Genomic DNA, 15,886 nt, shown 5'->3' with positions numbered 1-15,886 from the left:
TTAACAGAAATTAATTTTAACAGAGTCTAAGCACAGCTGGGCAGTGGTGGTATACACTTTAATCCCAGCACTCAGGAGGTAGAGACAGGTGGATCTCTGTGAGTTTGAGGCCAGCCTGGTCTACAAGAGCTAGTTCCAGGACAGGCTCCAAAGTTTCACAGAGAAAGAAACCCTGTCTCGAAAATCCAAAGGGAAAAAAAAAATCTAAACACAAAAGATTGGAGATGCACAATATAGTATCATTCAGCTTTCATAAAAACAAAACTCAGATACCACCAACTACATATATGAAGACATATATGTATATATCATACATATGATAGAATATGATGACATTATGTTAAATGAAGTAAGCTAGACACAATTGTAAATATTATTATACAGTTGCAATTATGTAAGGGTCATGGCTATTTGATGCTTGGGAGAATGAAGAACAGGAAGTTAACCTGTTATATATCCTGAGATGTGGAATTTCAGTTGAGACGCAGAGGAGACCTGGAGATGAACTGTGTGATGGTGGGAAGCAGTGTGAGTGCACCCGACGGGCCTTAGGCATTCTATACCAATGGTAATTAAAACGGTGAGCTTCCCCAGAACAAAGAGAGTAGGAGAACTCTGACTGGCACACCCATCTCCCCCCCACCTCCCACATCCCTCTCCCATCTACCCTCCACCTCCCACCTCCCCCACCTCCCACACCCCTCTCCCATCTCCCCCCCACCTCCGACCTCCCCCACCTCCCACACCCCTCTCCCATCTCCCCCCACTCACTTCCCACATTTCCCTTCCCTCCTACCTCTCCTTTGCGGTACCGAGCACTTTTGTGTTTTCTGCGTGTTTGTGAAAGCGCACAGGAGGCCAGCCGTATGGCTCAGCTGGTAAAGGCACTTGTCACCACGCTTGACCAGGGAACCCATGTGCTGGAAGGAGCCAATTTCTGATTGTATCCAAGACTCACCCCATGAGGTAGAACCCGCACCTGGCTCTGCTAACGTGGCCGAGAACCTCGGATTACTTGGGTCAGGGGCCCTAGGGGAAATCCGCTATTATGCTCAATGTAGATAACAAAAAAAAAAAAAAAAGAAAAGAAAAGAAAAAAAGATGGCTCCTAATGATGAATCGCTCTGCCTGTGGACCGTGAATGCGAATGATTGGCCCTCCAGAGAAGCCTTTAACGGCAGCTATAGTTAGCGTGGAGACCCACAATGGCTACGTGAAGAGGGTGGGGTGAGAGGCGCTGGAGCACTGGGCTCTGGAGCACTCGGCTCCGGGTGGGATTTTCTATCAGTCCCGGCGCCCAGGCAGACTCCAGGATCTACACACAACAGCAGGTGCACAGACCATAACAGCAAACACTATCTTCCAGACACAACAGGGATAGAACCCATGCAAATTCAAAGACTGGGACAGCGCGCCCAGGCCTCCGCAGACTCCGGGATCTACACACAGTAGGAGGTGCGCAGACCAGAACAGGAAACACGGTCTTCCAAACACAACAGGCACTGAGCCCAAGCAAACTCAGAGACTGGGGCAGCGCGCACTGGCCTAGCAGACTCCCAGCGCTGAGGGGAGACCCCTAACCGAGACGCTATTTGCAATGGATACCTTTTGGGAGAGGGCAATCAGTTTTCTCCAGTGGAGTGTGCTGAATGTACATCAGCCCTGAGGTCAGACCCTTCCCCGGGCTGTACTGGCCAACACAAAATGAACTCCATGATTTTTATGTACTGTGTGTACCGTTTTGTTACTTTCTTTTTAAAACTTCGTTTTGTTGTTGTTTGTTGGTTTTGCTTTTTGTTTTTAAGAAAGTTGCGTAGGTAGAGAGATAGGGAGGATCTTGGGGGAGTTGAGGGAGGGTAAAGAAAAGGATCAAAATATTGTGCATGGAAATTTTTTAGTGTAAGAAAAGACCAATGGGAAAATACTTTAGACACAGTCAGTACAGACCGGTGAAACTGAGCTTCTGATCAGAGAAGTATGTGACTAGCACGTTTAAGAGCTCTCGATTATTTTTGAAAGATGTATAGAAATTGCATCACCTTCTCGGATCTCAGAAGCACTGCACTTAATTTAAATGTGAAGAAACCCTATTTCTGTAGAAGGTTAATTTTCCCTGTGACATCCAACAGTTTCACAACGGTATGCCTTTCAGCATCCGGGGATTGTGTCTGTTGTGAAGCCGAGCCCTTTGGAACCTGGACACCCTGGAAGTTTATTTAACTTGGTCAATGGCATCACATGAGCCAAAACAGTTATCACTGAGACTGGCCGCCGCCGTCACAATGGAGGGGACATTTGTACTTGATGCCCCAAGGTTCTGATTCTAGTCACATTTCCTAGTCCTCTTCACTCCTTACGTGTTCTGAAAAACTCACTTTCTGTATGGATTTAATATCTTCATCAAACAAAAGGGCATAATAAAGTTCCTCCCATCCTATTTCCCTCCCATTCCCTGTGCTTCCTGCTTCTGTTTCTCTGCCATCTTTATACCATTTCTTCATCCCTTTGGGGTCAGCTTCATTCCATTCCCTGGTGTCTCTGTCTGCTGTGTCTGGGTGGGAGCGGGAGGAGAAATTAGAAAAGACAGACCGCATAATGAACATCACTTGCTGGCTATTTGTGGCGCAGTGAGGAGCAACCTACGTGGCCTACCACGCCAGGCCAGAGGAGAGGTCCCCCCCCCCCCACACACACACATGCCTTTTATTTGCTAAAAGCAACTGTTCCTCTTTACTTTCACCTGATGCAGAAGTGAAGACTCCCAAAATGTAAGAACAAAAAGAAAAACAGTAGAGATAAAAAGATAAAACATAACTCCAAGCCAAGAAAATCAGTGTCCTTAAAACTCAACCCTTTTTTGTTTTTGAGATGGGGTCTTGCATGCAGCTGTGCCTGTGTGTTCTGCAGAATCTCCCGGTCACACACGTAGAGCTTTGACGTGCTCTTCACATGGGAAGCGGCCCTTCCAAGTACCCTCATTCTAAAGCCCTTCTCTAACCACGTTCCTTCTGCTTTGCCATGGAGAGGTTTGGGTGCCTGGGGAGGCTAGTGCAGGACTGAACGGGGTTCTGCTCAGGCAATCGGAATCTGACCCGGTGACAACTATAAACACCTGCTGCTATCAACCTTGTGGTCTGTCTTACTGGAAAACAATTCTAAAATTTTCCATTTCATGGGAAAACAGAAAAAATAAAATAGCCAAACCCTTTGATCCCCATGCTCAGGAGCCCAAGGCAGGTGGATCTCTGTGAGTTCAAGGATGGCCTGCTCTACATAGAAAAACCCTCTCGCTCCTCTCTCTCTCTCTCTCTCTCTCTCTCTCTCAAACAAACAATAGCAAAAATAACTGGGCTGGCACAGTGGGTAAGATTAGCATATACCGCTCCTGCAGAGGACCCGAGTTCAGTGCCCAGCACCCACAACAGGTGACTAACTAGTACCTGTAACTCCAGCTCCAGGGGGTTAGTCTGGATCGTGTCTTCTGGATTCCAAGAGTACCTGCATTCACCTGTGCATATTCCCCCTTCCTCTCTCTCTGTCTCTGTCTCTCTGTCTCTCTCTCTCTCTCTCTCTCTCTCTCTCTCTCTCTCTCTCTCACACACACACACACACACACACACAGGCCAAGCCAATGACAGAGTGGGTGGGACCAGAGGCATACAGGGAAGGTGGACTCAGTGAAAGGACATAGAGTCAAATAACTTTTGCTCAAGGTTGACTAAGCTTGAAAATAATTGCTCCCAACTTCAAGTCCCCACCCCGTGAAATCAGCACCGAGTCCATTTTCATTTGTTTTGTCCTATTTCTCAAAGTCCTTATTATCTCCAAGATTGGTGCAGAGCCTGGTGCAAGTGGAGGGGGTGACCAGGACAAATCCACAGGCCTTCCTCATTTTTGTTGAATAGGTGATTGGGCTAACATTCAGAATCACAAACACTGCGCCTCTAAAGGACATCACAGATCTCTCCTCTGCCCTCCACATGTCAGAAGACAGCGTCAAGCTCTAACTGCCTAAGGGCCCGAGAGTCAGCAGAAGGTGCCTCACTGAGGCTCTTCCCCTTCTTGTTATCTTTTGAGACGATCACAGTAACAAATTGAATATTTACTTTAAAATTCTATGTGGCCGATAAAACTTGTGTCTGCTCCATCACCTACCACTGTGAGTGCTTTGCCTCCGCTGTGGAGATGCACACCCTCACACACACAAACATCAGAACAATTCCGTGTTAAATAGGGAGCAGAGGGGGGCTGAGAGGAGCTGAGAGCTGGGCTGCTTACAGCTTTTGAGGACATCACCAGTGGCCCCTCTTCTCCACCACCCTAGGTAACAGGAAATCGCCCCATCACAGATAACATCAAGGCAGAAGCGGAGCCCTCAATGCTTCATGTCAGAACCGAACATTTAAAAACGACTCCCAGGGAAGGACTGCAGAGGGCTCCATCAATCTGTTTCAACACTAATTATTAGACGAACATTATCTATTCGAGTTTAGGTATTTCCTTAGCTATCAGCAACGGTGGGCGTGGCCTTTCCAACTTATTAAAGGTTTATGTTGCATAAATTATACACTGGTACAGAATTAGTTCGGGATTTTCATTTTTCCAAACTAAGCAATGAACTAAAAAACTGAAATAATATTTTAAACTAAAGTCTACAATTGATGTCACACAGATTATATAACAAACACATTGCATATTGTCTGTAACATACAATGTGCCTATATTATATACTATGTAAATTAGTATTAATATATTATTCAAAATGCCAAATGTAGACAAAATAAGCCCCTAAGGAATGCAAGTGATGAAACAGGTAAAACCAATATAATCACCTCAATTTAAAATGTAAAGAACTTCCCAAAAATTTAAAGTCATGTATCTCATAAATATGTATAGTCCTTACTTATTCATGGATTCCCGCCTTTGAAGGCTTGCCCACTCACCAAAATTTACTTGTGAGACTAGGGTGTGACTCAGTGGTTAAGAGCAGTGGCTGCTCTTCCAGGGGACCTGGGTTCCATTCCCAGCACCCACAGGGAGGCTCACACCATCCATAACTCCAGTTCCAGGGGATCTGATGCTCACTTCTGGCCTCCAAGGGCATCAGGTACGCTCGTGCACAGACACACATGCAGGCAGAACACTCATAACACATAAAAAATAAATAAAATTTATTTGCAACTTGTTAGTTGGTGTTCCATAACTATGATGAATCCCTGAGACAATCAACTTGACATTTTGGGGCTTCACTCCCTTTATTGATAGCTGGAAAAGAAAGAGGAAGTGAAAAGCTTGGGGTCCCACGATCCCCTTCAACAGCAAACCTTCCATCACTCGAAGACAGACCTTTGCCCAGGGCTGCCCACATCATCCCAAAAGCACCAGTCTGAGGATCAACCAGATAACACAGGGCGTTTCAGATCTCCACTAAAGCTGCTCTAGAGGCTATGGGGTCTCCTAGGGCACACAGAGAAGCACATTTCTTGTCGATGCTGCTGCGGCCTAATTCACTATTCCTAGCTCAAGCGAAGGACAACAACGCCGTGCTCTTAACCCTTGTGTGGGTTTTGCTGATGGCAGGGTGCTGAAGGGCTGTGTGTGGCCTGCTGATGGAGAGTATAAGGAATGCTGGAAGCTTCTGTCGGGAGTTTATCATATAGTTCTCTCCCTTAGCCATGAGTCCATCAACAATATAAGCTCAATAAGGTGTCTTTAAAGAGAAACACAACAAAAACAAAGTTATACTTTGGAACCCTAAACTTCAAGGCACTGGTTCAACACCACGTTTGCTAACTCAGCTCTTGTCACGGCTTTAGGATGCAACTACCAGAACTAACAGGAAATGGGGGGGGGGGGAGACCACACTTCACTGCTGGTAATTTCCTTAATATATTTTATTGTTTGTCTTCTTTTAAGGATATAAAAAGAAACTAATATTAATCTCCAACATAAGACATACGTCTTTCTTGTTTCTTCAGTATTGGTGACATCAACTTTTCTAAGTCTCTGGAAATTTACCTGGATGACAACAAAATGAGACGCCATGGCCCATGGATCTTCTAGAGTCTCCAAGTGTCGTGGTTTGGTGTAGAGTTTAGAAGGCATTGTGGTGATACATGCTGGCTAAGGAAAATCTCGAGGTCCTGTGGAGTATTCCAGTTTTGTTAACATCTAACCTGAGATTCAGGTTATATGAATGTGTGTGTAGGCTATTCAATAGTAGGCTATTCAATAGTAGGCTATTGAATGGCAAATCTTTGGCTGTTTCTAGCCTATACTTTTTGTTGTTGTTGTTCAGAAACCTGAAAATGCTTTGTTTGATGACTGCTTATGCTGACACTCATGTGGGGTAAGGGGAGCACTCAGGGGAGCACTCCTCCACTGCTGACAGCCTATGCTGGCACTCATGTGGGGTAAGGGGAGCACTCAGGGGAGCACTCCTCCGCTGCTGACAGCCTATGCTGGCACTCATGTGGGATAGAGGGAGCACTCAGGGGAGCACTCATCCGCTGCTGACAGCCTATGCTGGCGATCATGTGAAATAGAGGGAGCACTCAGGGGAGCACTCCGCCGCTGCTGACAGCCTATGCTGGCACTCATGTGGGGTAAGGGGAGCACTCAGGGGAGCACTCCTCCGCTGCTGACAACCTATGCTGGCGATCATGTGGGGTAAGGGGAGCACTCAGGGGAGCACTCCTCCGCTGCTGACAGCCTATGCTGGCACTCATGTGGGATAGAGGGAGCACTCAGGGGAGCACTCATCCGCTGCTGACAGCCTATGCTGGCGATCATGTGAGATAGAGGGAGCACTCAGGGGAGCACTCCTCCGCTGCTGACAGCCTATGCTGACACTCATGTGGGATAGAGGGAGCACTCAGGGGAGCACTCCTCCGCTGCTGACAGCCTATGCTGGCGATCATGTGAGATAGAGGGAGCACTCAGGGGAGCACTCCTCCGCTGCTGACAGCCTATGCTGGCACTCATGTGGGGTAAGGGGAGCACTCAGGGGAGCACTCCTCCGCTGCTGACAACCTATGCTGGCGATCATGTGGGGTAAGGGGAGCACTCAGGGAAGCACTCCTCCGCTGCTGACAGCCTATGCTGGCACTCATGTGGGATAGAGGGAGCACTCAGGGGAGCACTCCTCCGCTGCTGACAACCTATGCTGGCGATCATATGGGGTAAGGGGAGCACTCAGGGGAGCACTCCTCCGCTGCTGACAGCCTATGCTGGCACTCATGTGGGGTAAGGGGAGCACTCAGGGGAGCACTCCTCCACTGCTGACAGCCTGTGCTGGCGATCATGTGGGGCAAGGGGAGCACTCCTCCACTGCTGGTGGGAGCACAAACTTGTACAGCAGCTTTGGAAATCAGTGTGGCGGTTTCTCAGAACAAAAACATGCTAACTTTACACCTTTGACTTTCAAAACTGAGAGAAAACTCATGTTGCCACAAGCTGTTAAATTTGTGGAAAATTTTCTTTACAGCAATCAAGGAGGCTAGTTGTTGTTCCTTTTGGAGACTACAGCTCCCAGCATTCCCCTGGACTACAGATACATTTCTCCCAGCTGTCCTTGCATTCCCCGTTAAAAGCGAGGGTCGCCTCAAGCGGCTCTCTCTCCCCTTCTGTACATCCCCTCTGTACATCCGTCCCTCACCTGTTGTTACCCCCCACCCCCATTAAAGTGCACCCGCGTGGGACCGCCGTGTGTCTGTGTCTCCTTCCTAACCCTGCACCGCCGTGTGTCTCACAACATCTCCACTCTCTAACCCCGCAGACAAGAAAGAATAACACTAGTACATTAGCATTTGAGGTTGTCAATAAATAACAGTTCCCCTCCTCTCAAAAGAGAGGGAGGGAGGGAAGAAGGGAAGAAGGAAGGAAGGAAGGAAGGAAGGAAGGACAAAGAAACCTTAAAATGATCCCAGAAGAGGAGGAATCTATTTCTTTGCTCAGAAACCTCGCCTGGCTCCCAGCTGATCCCAGCTGCAGGCTGTTCTCATTAGGGTTCCCTTCTTCTCTCTGTGCCGCACAGGAGAAAGGACACAGACTTTGGGTCAGACCCGCTTGAGTCCTCTCTGTGCTTAGCTTCGTGGGCAGGTGGTCACAGGGAGACGGTGTCTGTGAGAGAGTCTGGCACAGCTGGGGCACAGCCTCTGCCCCAGCACAGCCACAGACTCCAGGGGGGACTGAGCCTCACTCTTGGGATAGTTACTTCGTGTCTGCCTTGTCATCAGGGACTGGTAATTTGCTCCGTTTTGAGACAGAGTCTTGCTGTAGCTCAGACTCGCCTTGAATTCACGATCTTCCTGCCTCAGCCCCCTAAGTGTGGAGATTAGAGGGGAATGTCACCACATCCATTTGGGAACAATGATTTTTTTTTTTTAAGTCGAGAATCCTAAAAATCACACATCAGTGCCAAGAAAACTGACAAAGTGACTTCCTACTTTGACTTTGAGAATTTTAAGGGGCCTCTGGGGCCAAAGGCACACAAGCTTCTTAGGTAGAGATATGACATGAGGCCTTGGATGATGGTATGTTGAGAACCAGTCATCTGAAAAGCCCAGAGAGGAATTCCTCATCCGAACAGATGGACGATGAGCCATGCCAAGGGTCAGAAAGCTGTGCTTTCGTCACGTTTAGGAAGGGAAATGTTTAGGATGTCATTAGAAAGTCTAAGTGCACGCTGGGAGAAGACAGGAAGAAAACAGGAGGCTTCAGGATCTTTGAAAAGGGGAAGGTGATTTTGGTTTTTTTTTGTTGTTGTTGTTTTGATTTATTAGTGTAGCCCAAGTACTCAGAAGGGTGCTGTGTATTTGGAGAGTATCATGAGAATACTCATGATGAACAAATGGATAGCTGAACGAGGTGTTGGCACGCATTTTGTGGCATGGTGTTGACTACACAATGGTTAGAATAAGTTCTTGGCTGGTAGACACAGATTCGTGTTCTAGCTTATTAATAAGTCAGAATCTCATCCTATATAGGCCCGCTTTACAAAGTAATCTTTAATACATTTTTCTTCCTCTTTAAAATCACCCATTTATTTGTTTCTCCCTTGCGATAAGGGAGTGTCATAACTTGAGGGGATGAGGAGGGTGAAATGACATGAGCTATTTTTTAGGGGGAGTTAAACTTTGTTGAAAATTGGCTTGAACATATCAAATAGAATGAAAAGGAAAGAAACTGAACACATAAATTCCTCTCGCTCTGTAACAGGAACGGGGGCTCAGCAAAGCTCATGGTCATATGTCCAGCTGGGGGTAGTGCCGGGCCTGGTGCCCAGGACCTCTGAATATCCAGAAGTAAACACAGTCTCAGACACAGAGTGTGAGGCTGCCGTGTCCTGAGAAGTGGAACAGGGTAGTGTAGCTAGAATTAAGAGTAAAGAAAAGTCTTAGGAAATCTGGCTAGAGGAATAAATGAGAGCTGGACGAGGTGGTGCACACCCGTGACTCCAGCATTTAGCAGGAAGAGGCCGGAAGATCAAGGAGTTTATGGCCACCCAGCTCCGTGCGCCTGGTCTAAACAAAAAGAGATCGATTACAGGGTACCATAACTAGTAGAGATAAAGAATTTGGGCTCATCTGTGTCAGTGATGTTGAAATAATTTTTAAGCAATAAAATTCTTTTTAGGAAGAAATCTTTTGAGAGGCCAATATGCACAGTTAACTTAAAGGAAGCGGGCTGTCTTCTGCCCCAGCTCTTGGGCAGAACGAGGAAGAAGACAGCAGCCGGCTGTGGTGAATTTTCGTCTGTTTTAAGCACTGACAAGTTTATGTCCTGTGCTGTCAGAGAAAAAAAAAAAAAAACACACAGCCTCATTTTCCTCTTACAGTCTTCTTTCCTTTCACAAACAGATGAAAAAGGGAAAGGAAAAAAGTTTGCATAAGAGATGTTCTTTGTTCTGATTAAAAACCAGAAATTTAACGGAAAGTCTAGGCTTCAAGGATAGGAGGTTTTTGATGCCTCAAACTGCCGAGGAAAGAGAATTTTCTCCATTTTAGACCATTCAGTGGGAAGACACTCACGGACTAAATTTAGACTTTTAAACTCTTTTCCCGCTAGTGCTGGTGGAGGTGAGTATAATTGAGTACTATACTTGGAGCATTAGTATCACAATTGCTTTTTAAACAAAAGTCTTTCCTTGTGCTTTATTAAAAACCAAGCTAGTGCATCTTGAATAGCATGCGAGCCACCCACGGCAGGCATGCATTCTATTGTGTGTGGTTTGGACTGCGTTTGGCCAGCAGCACTTGCCGAGGACCCTTTACTCCGGTGAGGCGGCTGTGAGTGGTGATGCAAACGTGCCCGCCCTTTTCTGGGAAGACAGAAAGCCTGAGTCAGGCGGCAGCGGCTATTAAAGCGCTGGGTAGGGCAGCTGCAGGCACTTCGAGGATGAGGCTTCCCTGCTGGTTCTGGCTGAGCTCTGCTGTCCTCGCTGCCTGCAGAGCAGCGGGGCAGGCGCACAACCTGACCGAGGGGCTGGGGGATGCAAGCGCCCAGGCCGCCTGCCCTGCCAGGCTGGAGGGCAGCGGGAAGTGCGAGGGGAGCCAGTGCCCCTTCCAGCTAACCCTGCCCACGCTGACCCTCCAGCTTCCGTGGCAGCTTGGTAGCATGGAGGAGGTGCTCAAAGAAGTGCGGACCCTCAAGGAAGCTGTCAACAACCTCAAGAAATCCTGCCAGGACTGCAAGCTGCAGGCTGACGACCACGGGGCCCCGGGCGGGATGGGAGCAGGGACGGCCCCGGACAACCGAGTCCAGGAACTGGAGAGTCAGGTGAACAAACTGACTTCAGAGCTGAAGAATGCCAAGGACGAGATCCAGGGGCTGCAAGGGCGCCTGGAGACGCTCCATCTTGTAAATATGAACAACATCGAAACCTACGTGGACGACAAAGTGGCCAATCTAACGTTTGTGGTCAACAGTTTGGACGGCAAATGCTCCAAGTGTCCCAGCCAAGAATACACCCAGTCACAGCCGGGTAGGTGTAACGAGGTTCTTAACATTTGTTCGTGAAAGCTGTGTAGCGAGATAGTGGCCATAAACATTAACCCGAGAGAGTAAGTTAATAAGCCTTTCAGCTGTTCCTTACGGCAGGAGAAACAAGTATTTGCTCAAACGAGACGCGGCGGTAAAGGATCTAATTACAAAAATCCTATTAGCCGTAATCGATTGAGACACTGCCACTGCCGTCAGTCTCTAGATCTATGCTAGCCGACCTACGGACCTACGGACAAGCAGAAGCAGGCTCCTCCCAGGCTGGTGCGTTTAGCCTGCTCAGTGTCTCGGGATAGAGTTCTTGGCTGTGCTTACTAAGGGCACCGAAATCAGGTCTGGGGTGGGCGGCCGCTTCTCAGCGCAGCAAGTGGTCTTTGAAATGCTTTTGCAAACAATCTGCTGTGCTTGATTCTCAACTATCTAGTGAGAACGGGGGATTTTATACATAGAACAAAAGCAGCTTCGTGTGGGTGCCAGACTTTTGGTTTAAGACTGAGTGGCATATCCATCCTCACCGTCCCAGTTCGTTAATGGTAATGCTGTTTATAAAGACCACAGACTAACTGCCTGCTGTGAGCATAGCACTGCTTCCTGCCGTTCCTGAGTTCCCAGGGCTGCTACTGATGGTGCTGCCATGCTCCAGAAGGCCACCTCTCCGTCAGGTGCCCATCCTGACTGTGAGGTTGGTGAGACAGTGGAGAGTCTCCTGGAGGTGATAGGTCATGGCGTCAAGGACCACTGTCACTAGTGACCCGTATCACCAGGTAGACACTGATGTTTTAGGTGACATCACAAGGTGTATATTAGATGTGGCACGGCATGGTAACTTGTAATGATACAAAAATATTCTATTATTTACCTTTCCTCCTAAAACTTTTAGGAAATGAAATATTATGAGTTCTACATAGACACAAATAGATTTTTGTGGCCCACAAGTACCTTATATTAAACTTACTTTACTTGACTCAGATCTTCATGAAAATTAACTGGGAACAAATAGTTGTTGTTTGTATCTGACCTAGACAAAACTCTGTTGACTGATTACACTGAACCTGATCACCCTGATGCTTTTCCTAGAGATCAAACTATAAAATGCTGGCTGACTATCCCATCCTGGGTAATAAATCCGGAGTAATATTGGTATATTATTGGGGAAGCCTTTACCTAACCTGAACCTCTCTACAGCTGTCGGGTAAAACATGAGTGAGTTATGGCGGTGGAGGTTGACGCTTTGCTCGGGACATAGCCTGTCAGCTTTGCTGATTGTGTCTAGGATGTGGTCCTAGGAGACTTGGGCGCATCTCGGCTCCAGGACAGAGGAAAGCATGGTTATGGGAACAAGCTCTCTGCCGGGGGATTTGACCCCATGTCCTAGCTCCTACCACTTGTTCCAAGAGGGAGAGATCATTGCTCTTCTTTGAGACTAAATGGCGATACAAGCAAGCTGGCAGTAACTCTGCCTCACCAGGATGAGGTGTGGATTCAACTTGGAAATGTTACAGAGCTTGGCTGAGTTTCTGGAGGGAGTTGGCCCTCCCTAAACCTTGCTTACACCTACTCTCGCTTTGCTTGCTGTTAGTGTTCTCACTACTGTTGCCAAGCAACGGCATTCACCGTAACCAGGTCCAGGTGAGTGTACCAGAGCCAGGTTCCATGATCACCAATAACTAACTTATCAAATTGGAGTCTAAGAATTCTTCAGATGCATAGCTGTAATTAACAAAATTCCATGTTTTTCTCTCTTCCTTCTTTCAGTTCAACATCTAATATACAAAGATTGTTCTGACTACTACGTGATAGGAAAAAGAAGCAGCGAGACCTACAGAGTTACACCGGATCCCAGTCACAGCAGCTTCGAGGTCTTCTGTGACATGGAGACCATGGGGGGAGGCTGGACGGTGCTACAGGCTCGCCTTGATGGAAGTACCAACTTCACCAGGGACTGGAAAGACTACAAAGCCGGCTTTGGAAACCTTGACCGAGAGTTTTGGCTGGGTAATGATAAGATTCATCTGCTGACCAAGAGTAAGGAAATGATTTTGAGAATAGACCTCGAAGACTTTAACGGTGTCACACTGTATGCCTTGTACGATCAGTTTTACGTGGCCAATGAGTTTCTGAAATACCGATTACACATTGGTAACTACAACGGCACAGCAGGAGACGCCTTACGTTTCAGTAAACATTACAACCACGACCTCAAGTTTTTCACCACCCCAGACAGAGACAATGACCGCTATCCCTCTGGGAACTGTGGGCTCTACTACAGCTCAGGCTGGTGGTTTGATGCCTGTCTCTCTGCCAACTTAAATGGCAAATATTATCACCAGAAATACAAGGGTGTCCGCAATGGGATTTTCTGGGGCACCTGGCCGGGGATAAGTCAGGCACAGCCTGGGGGCTACAAGTCTTCCTTTAAGCAGGTCAAGATGATGATGAGACCCAAGAATTTCAAACCGTAAATTGCTAGTGTTCATCTCTCCAGGCGCCTGTCTAAAGGCATTGAGTTCCTTCTGCCCTTTACCATAGGCCTGAGTTTATATTCCTTTGCTGTGGCTAACACATTTCCTTTTAAACTTCACAGCTTTTAAAACAAAGCTAGAAGTATCTAAGAAGACTACTTTGTTGCTGTTGTACATGAATGCTTGAAAGCCCTGGAGGTATTGACAATCATACATTATAGTTGCAAACCCTTGAATTTTTATTAGTTAAAAGTTCCCTACTAGATTTATTATTTTTTACAATTAAAAAAACTAAATTATTCAGCAAGCTAAATGTCTACATAAGCAACTTTCATTTTCACTAGGGCTAAACATGCACATTTGCAAATCCATCAGTCTTTTCGGGCCCAAGCTACTCATGTATTTGTAGCCAAGAACTGTAGTGCTTTCTTTGAGCCAAGAAGACCTTAAAGCATTTAGTTCTCAGAAACAAAGCAGGGTCATAATATTTGTAGCTAAATTTATTGATGTGATACTCATGAAATATATAACGTGGCAGCAAAATGCCTTAGAATGTGGTAGCATAGCGTATCCCTTCCCCATCCCCACTGGGAAACGACATCGCCCTGGAGACTTTGGTTTAGTGGTTCTTCATTCACTGTTTAGAGCCAGTTTGAACCTGATGCAAAAGCTACATTGTTGCTGACCCCTGCTTCATATGCACAATAGTTTTTAATGAAGGTGCTAGGCTACTGTAAGGCTTCCTTGGGGAAAGGCATGGTAGAGGGAAAAAAAAGTTTATCTAATACTTTGAAAGTCAATCCCATACCCAAAGCAATACTATTGTTGAGGGATCAACTTCCTAGGAAGCTGACTTTCTAGAATAAATTTATTTATTAAGATGAATTTTGAAATAGTTCAAATGTTATACATTTTACCCCTAAATAGTCAATTGCTTGTTTCATTCAATATATATATGTCAATCATAATTCCTGGAGCTTTTAGAATTCCTTAATTGTGGAATGCCGGGGATCACACCAAAAGGCTTTAGGAGCAGTTTCGTTTTATCATTGTGCAAAAGGACCTCTGCAGAGGGAGACAAGCGGCCGCACATGCACATTTGAAAGGTCCGAGTGAGCACTGTGTGTGTGTCAGGCATCTGAAGAAACCGCACAGTATGCAATGTGCAAGCGATGACTTTGGTCTTAACGTTTCAGTGTGGTTTTCAATATATTAACCAAGCTTTAAAACACATTCATAAAGATTCAGCGTCTTTGAATACAATTTTGGAGGACAGTTACTGACTTTACTACTTAAACTTTCAGATACGCAGCAGCCATTGTTGAAAAATAGTTAAGAGGTGTGAGATATTATTTTAAAAATATGAAACATGAAGCTTTCAGGTAAATACAATGAAAATTAATCTATTATTAATACAATTAAATTACCAGAGTAAGGTGAATACATGCTGAATTAAGTGACCAAAGTGTAAACTATGGATTCCAAAGGATGCTTACCTACTTTGTAGAATATTGGATGTAAATGACATAATTGATGAGGTGGTGCCTCACCCTTTAATCCCAGCACTGGGGAGGCAGAGGCAGGTGAATCTCTGTGAGTTCAATTCTAGCCTGGTCTACAATAGCTAGTTCTAGAACAGGCTTCAAAGCTATAGAAAAACCCTGTCTCAAAAAAATAGAACAAAAAAAAAGGCGAAGAAGATTTTGATATTATATAATATACATGTTTTATATCCTGTCTACCATATATAACTATATATAATATATAAGTCTAAAGAATTTCAGTCATAAAAAAAAGAATTTCAGTCATAAAAATGGGCTGATCATAGCAAAGCAAAGTATACACTTGTTTTTACTGTGTCTTTTTCAGGGAAGTTTGGTGAATAACAATGAACCCATGTAGATTATCTTTGCACAGTTGATGGATCAAAATGTTTTTTCTATTAAACTCTTATGACAGTTTTCTAATAAACTCTTTAACACAGACATTTATTTTTTAAATCGTTTTCTGTCAGTCATTTAAAAATATATTGTGGACTTTGATAATCTTTAACATGTTCATTGAAATAGTCCTTTGTCTTAACTATTTACTAATATATGCCAATGCTCATTTGCTAATATATATTTTTAGAGTCTTGGTTTCCTTTGGGTGACTAACATTGATTTTAATTATTACTTTATTACTGAACATTACTATCCTTTAAAATGCCGAGTGAAAGTAATTTCCTAGGAATCTGGCTGATTCTCCTGTCACTCAATGAGGAGGTCATTTTGCTGATGAGCAGTAACGCACCAAATATATTCCTGTATCTGATGAATAGGGCGTGCATATGAAAAACATAAACATTTGAACCCCAGGATGGGCTGGTCCTTGACTTTCAGTAGTTTCCTCAGACCCCTCAAAAAGTTTTGAAGATAAAATGG

General features: G+C 45.6%; 2 protein-coding genes across 2 annotated transcripts in view; one reads left to right on the top strand and one right to left on the bottom strand.

The window, feature by feature from the left end:
• LOC121458607 (coiled-coil domain-containing protein 146-like) overlaps nt 1–15,886 on the bottom strand; it is a 102,127-nt gene that overhangs the window by 72,114 nt on the left and 14,127 nt on the right. The window lies entirely within an intron of this gene.
• On the top strand, nt 10,399–15,088 carry LOC121458608 (fibroleukin). Its single transcript, XM_041667924.1, has 2 exons — nt 10,399–10,984; nt 12,757–15,088. Exons 1-2 carry the CDS (start codon nt 10,399–10,401, stop codon nt 13,461–13,463), a joined length of 1,293 nt encoding a protein of 430 aa, XP_041523858.1. The 3' UTR covers nt 13,464–15,088.

The sequence above is a fragment of the Microtus oregoni genome, unplaced genomic scaffold, assembly GCF_018167655.1.
Source record: "Microtus oregoni isolate MIOR12 unplaced genomic scaffold, Mior012 000018F_ref0000195, whole genome shotgun sequence".
Classification (NCBI taxonomy): domain Eukaryota; kingdom Metazoa; phylum Chordata; class Mammalia; order Rodentia; family Cricetidae; genus Microtus; species Microtus oregoni.
The sequence above is the reverse complement of the archived record's forward strand: the minus strand, read 5'-3'. Positions and strand labels throughout refer to the sequence as shown.

Excerpts from the sequence above, each read along its gene's own strand:
- LOC121458608 (XM_041667924.1), top strand. The coding sequence starts at position 10,399 with ATGAGGCTTCCCTGCTGGTTCTGGCTGAGCTCTGCTGTCCTCGCTGCC. Across the intron at positions 10,985-12,756 it reads ATACACCCAGTCACAGCCGG|TTCAACATCTAATATACAAA; the intron begins GTAGGTGTAACG and ends TCCTTCTTTCAG.